This window comes from Limulus polyphemus, unplaced genomic scaffold (genome assembly GCF_000517525.1).
Source record: "Limulus polyphemus unplaced genomic scaffold, Limulus_polyphemus-2.1.2 Scaffold1178, whole genome shotgun sequence".
Classification (NCBI taxonomy): domain Eukaryota; kingdom Metazoa; phylum Arthropoda; class Merostomata; order Xiphosura; family Limulidae; genus Limulus; species Limulus polyphemus.
In genome coordinates this window covers 30,406-36,099 of record NW_013666788.1, presented here as the reverse complement: position 1 = coordinate 36,099, position 5,694 = coordinate 30,406, and the positions used below count along the sequence as shown (strand labels likewise).

At 29.6% G+C, this 5,694-nt stretch overlaps 1 protein-coding gene across 3 annotated transcripts in view; it reads left to right on the top strand.

The window, feature by feature from the left end:
• The first annotated feature begins 113 nt into the window (after positions 1-113).
• LOC106462480 (major facilitator superfamily domain-containing protein 3-like) overlaps positions 114-5,694 on the top strand; it is a 10,850-nt gene continuing 5,269 nt past the window's right edge. The window contains exons 1-4 of one of the 3 annotated variants that reach the window (XM_013922406.2): positions 114-277; positions 1,161-1,947; positions 3,605-3,752; positions 4,609-4,730. In XM_013922406.2, coding sequence (XP_013777860.1) covers positions 1,194-1,947; positions 3,605-3,752; positions 4,609-4,730 — 1,024 coding nt within the window. In that variant the 5' untranslated portion in view covers positions 114-277; positions 1,161-1,193. Of the gene's footprint in view, positions 529-621; positions 731-1,160; positions 1,948-3,604; positions 3,753-4,608; positions 4,731-5,694 lie in introns of those variants that run through there. The other 2 variants (XM_022389756.1, XM_022389755.1) reach the window with 2 other exon arrangements.

Sequence of the window (5,694 nt, the reverse complement as noted above, 5' to 3'; positions counted from 1 at the left end):
GTATTAACAAATTACTTGTTTAATGAGATGGTTGTTGTTGTTTTATTGATACTATTCAATTAATTAAAGAAAATAGTTCACGAACCCCATTATTACTTTTGCGGACCCTAGGTTGTGCACCACTAGGCTAGTCAATGAAACTGGAAGATAGACTAATCTGGCTAAAACTTGACCTTTAATACTGAAAATGAAAGTTCACATTCAAACGCAATTATCGACTGACTTCAAAACTGTCAGGATAAGGGGTTCATAACGTGTGGTTATGACTGTGAACAAGGTACTGGTCAAACGATATGTCCATATTATATATATATATATACACTGTGTAGTTGCACTCGTCCTGTTTAAATTTTTTGTAAAGAAAATATTAAAAATATAAGTTAAAAGTTATTTTGTGTTAGGTCTATGGTACGCCTGGAAAATTAAGAGAAATGATGTATAGTTTAATTCACTACTAATACAAATATGGAACGCTAGTTCGTTTTCTCAAGGTTTTTGTACGTCGGTCTTCTACAGTGATATACACAGGTATGAGACACTGGGCACGAGTTTTCGCAATTCAGTTATGTTATGATGACTAAGCCGTTTGTGAAACAAGTCCGGGATACTTCGAGTTAAGAAATTAGTCATTTTAGATATTTTTCAGTGTAAATACTTTTAATTTTATTACAGAATTACAACATGAACAGAAACGTTTAACGGAAACTATATACATTAGTAATACTGGAAGGTATGCAATTAATAAAATGACGTGTCGTGTGTGAAGTATGCATTATTACGTAATCACATACAACGTGTATATATAATATATAGATATATATGTATGGGAATTCATTAGTAAATAAACTGCTGTGTAAAATATTTTCTTGCTGAAAAGATAAAATTTAATTGTAGATCAGATTTGTATTAGTGCTTGGTAAAATTAGAGAAGAGTTTTAATAACACTAACAGTATGTACATTGGCAAAAAGAGACTATTTGGCCTTTCAAAACTGTACTTGCACTTTCACTCTTGGGAAAATATTTGGATTTTAAAATATCATTTCTGCAATATATAAACATATATGTAGGTAATATTTCTTGTGGTTCAATGTAATCTTATTGTTTATATTATTATAAGTATGCTTAGATGTTTTGTTTTTTTCTCTCTTTATTTTCTAGGAATTTTGTTAAGCTCATGTAGTATTACCTGGAATGACAGTTATAAAGATACTACTTTTAGGGGTGTTGTACTATGTACAAGGGTTACCATATGGATTTCAGGACAAGTTTTTGCCAATATATCTACGTTCCAGAGGACTATCCTACACTAACCTTACCTTGATGAAACTCTTGCTGCTTCCATGGCTTCTAAAAGCACTTTTGGCTCCAGCAATGGACTTATTTCAAACTAAGTCATTCTGGACTTACACCAGTTTGATTTGTCTCATGGCATTATCATTTCTGAGTTCTTTTATTTCACAAGAATTTGAAGAAAGCTTTTTAAGCTTCAGTGTTATATTATTCTTTTTTAACTTTTTCTCTGCCACCCAAGATGTTGCTGTGGATGGTTTGGCTCTTCAAATGCTGACAGACAAGGATATTGGGCAAGGAAACTCAGCTCAAATTATTGGCTACAAGCTGGGAGCCTTTTTTGGAGGAGGGGTTCTTTTCTGGGTCCAGATTTATTGGGGATTACAGGGAGCATTTGGCTTACTTGGAATAATGTACTGTTTAACACTTCTAGCCTTCTGCATACTAATGGAAAAACAAGGCTTGAAACATATTACAAAAAAAAGTATTAATACTGAAAGACTTTATATACAAAATGAGGATGTAGAATTAAACGAAAATATTCAAGTGTCTCACAAAAATGATCAACAATTAAACTGGAAAGTAGTATTTAGGGAAGCCTTCAGGACTCCACATACTTGGAATGTAGCTGTTTTTGTGATATTTTACAAACTTGGTAAGTTAACTTGGATAAAAATATTAATCCCAAGTAAAGTACTAACTGTTTTTTCACTCTCATTTTTGATAGTTTTATGAAAAATAATCATCATATCTTGATAAATACTAAAGTTTTGTAAGATATTGTTATTTTATGATATTACAACTGTCCAAGTGTGACTGGAGAAGACGAAAAAGCTGGAATTTGTTTCTTTCGTAATAATATCACAAAAAACAGTCTTACATTTGTAAAACATAGAAATTATATAAGAAACAAAACTTTTTATTGTCAGTTATTCAGTCTTGGGTAGTGGTAATTTTGAAGTTAATGTGTTTAACTTCTCCTCATACAGATTTACAAGATTATTTATACATTTACATGTAACACCTACATATGTACTCAATATTAAAAGTTCAAGACTCAAGTACAATCCATTCAGTGTAACTGATATATTTAGAAACCCTGCACAGTATGTAGTGTGTGTGTGTGTATGTGTTATTGTTTTTATGTTCTACATGTATGTGGAAAATTATAACAATTGTTATAATTAATATTGACTGAAATGTAATGTGAAATGGCACTTGTAAGTTGGAATGGATATAAAATAGGAAAATAGTAACTGTATTGTAGAATAGTTTTGTAAAATTATGAAATTCGAACTGAGGTAATTCATGAGTTAATCTACTGTTATTAGTGAGTCTAGCTATATGATACTTGTAAGGAAATCAGTTTTAATCTGAAAATACAACATAAATATAAATTAGAATAATGAAAATTGTTCTGTGTTTTATAATGTAGATATTTTTTGTATTATTCAAGTTAATATTATAATTACTCAATAAAATCACTGTAATTTAATAAATATGTTTGTCTGAATATTAATATAACTGCTGTATTTTTAGCATCATAACTACTATATCTTGTCATATCCCAACAGCCTGATCAGTCGTAATATTGGGAGAAAAATCTCATTGACACTACATATGGCAGATTTAATGTGGTTGACATATTACTACATATTCTTTTTTTTTTCTTTTACTCAAAAGTTAATGCTTTTTCCATTCACTAACATTTTCATACAGACACAGTTAAGGAAGTGAAATTGTATTCAATACAGCAAATATGAAATACTAAAACATATAACAATAATTGGAAACAATGCTTTATGATACATAATAAAGATTGTTTGTTAATAGTATTTTCAGTTTAAGCAAATTGCAATAAAAAATTAAAACATTGGCTGATAGCTTCTGAAGCCTTTCCACGGAATGTTGATTTACCAAAAATGAAAGAGATTGAGTGCCAATTGTGTAGCTCTGTGCTAAAACAATCTTACAAAACTGTGATACATTTAGATATTTAGCATGTAATATCACAGTCTTTTTCAAAACAGTGTAATATATACTTTTTCACAGTACTACCTAAATAATATGACATAATCTTGACTACAATATTCTTAGTGAAGCTTGTAATTAGGTACAGTACTTTCTAATAGTATGAAATACACATATATGTAGAGTTAGCCAAAGTATTCATTAAAAGTATTAGATACATATTTAGCCACAGTATTTCCTATATTACTTTGTTTCTGGTTTACTATGTGAACAGAAAATTTATTGTTTTAAAGCTGCTGAAGTGACAATTGAGTTTATTCTTTGTTTAATTGTTTTTACAGGTGAGAGAGGAGCTCTGTCATCATTTCCTCTGTTTCTGGTGGATGAAGGTGTTCCTACCAGAACTGTTGGATTGTGGAATGGCATGTTTGGACAGATTGGTTCACTGGCTGGGTCAGCCTTAGGCGGCATTCTGCTATCTGAGAAAAGGTGTGGTTTTCAATAAAATAATAAATCCTAATGTTCAGGTTATTCAGGGATATATCAAACTTAAATGTATATAAAAGACTGTTTATATCAAATGTTAAACAGTAATAACAGATTAGGCTTGAAAGCAATTTATGAGGGAAGTAAAAATCATGTTTTTGTTTAACAAAATGCTTAGAAGTCAGTACTAACAATTAAATTGAGACATTCTTAACATCGGGATGACAAGAGAATAATACAAGAGGAAATTATTCTTGTTTTGAACACTTATTTCTTTTAAGAGTACATTTTCTGTTCTTCATTAAATATATTGTCGGAAAGCATCTTTTCTTAATGCTGCTGTGAACTAGTTTGCAACAGTACTCTTATTTATGGATTGCATTACTTAAAATTGGTTATCAAACTGAACACCCCCCAGTGGCTCAGCGATATGCCTGAAGGCTTATCATGCTAAAAACTGGGTTTCAATACCTGTGGTGGGCACTGTGTAGCATTATGCTTAACAACAAACAGACATACTGAACCAGAGTTGTGAAGAATGAAATAACTAAAAATGCTCAATTTATTATCAGTTTTTAGGAATTTGGTGGTTTATTGTTTCCTGATACTAATTAACATAAGTCAAAAAAAAAGATTTGATTCATAATCAGGGTAATGATGTTTGCTACAATAAACAGTTTTGTAGATAAATCAAGTTTTAAATATCATAGTGCATCAGTTAATAAAGTATTTGTCCAAACAGCTGGGTTGTAGATTATTTGGGATAAGCTATGTATAGGAGAAGGTTAATTTACCTTGCTTGGTATGTTTACGTTTTTTTCATTCAGTATGATGTATGCTAATAAAAATTCAATTCTAGATTTATATCCAAGGTTCTGAAGTTTTCATGTTGGTTCCGTGTACTACCTGTGACATTTCAACTGCTTTTTATTCTGTTCTGGGATCAATTTTCTTCACCAGCAGTCCACTGGATTGTACACTGTAAGTCACTACATTTTATTATTTTGTACCTCTAGGGCTCTCTCTTTTAACCTCATTTCATTCATTTGACATTTATAACTTGGATGTTACTAATTATAATTTTCGATTTAAGCTTCACTTTAATGAAGATAAGCTGTTTGATACACACATGATCATGTAATTGTTTAACCATGGCCATTAGTTCTAACAGGAAATGTTAAAAATTTGTATTTGCTGCTACAAAAAAAAGTATCATGAAACAATGAAATTCTTCATTATTTATTTAGTGATGACTATGTTAACTATATAAAAAAAAACATTGTAATTGCAATTATTGATAATCAGGTAAATACTGTAGTCTGTAGTTTAGTCTGCTAAAATAAAACCATCTTAATTTTTTAGTTATGATTGTTTTTTAATTCTTAAGAAGTATGAAAGTGTTATAATATTTTTCTTTTTACCTTTAACTCACTAATTACTACACAGTGCTTGCAGTTCATCATTCTGTTTTTTTTTCACTATTCTTTAATATTTAGTCAGTCAGTTTTTAAAGAAAATATATCTCTGGTCTTACAGTTGATTGTTAAAAAGTTTGATATTTTACAAACAGTATGGGAAATTATTTTAGATTTACTTAGAATTCAAAATGCAATAACTTTCAGCTTGAAAAAATGTAAATAAACTTTTTACTTTAAATTAAAAACACTTTGATATAGATGGTTTATTTGCACTTCCTTTTCAGATAAACCCATGACATAATTTGTTTTTACCATTGATCAACATCTAAATATGTGTTTGTTCTTTTTTTGCCCTAATATTATACGTGATTTATCATAAATAGAATGTTTTTTTTTATAATGTTAATTAACTTTAGAATTATCAATGGGGTTACAAGGACCCTAGTAACATATGCATTAGAAAAATACCATTAATAATCAATATTGCATGTAATTAATCTTACTAAATGCTATAGTTTTGCGGAATG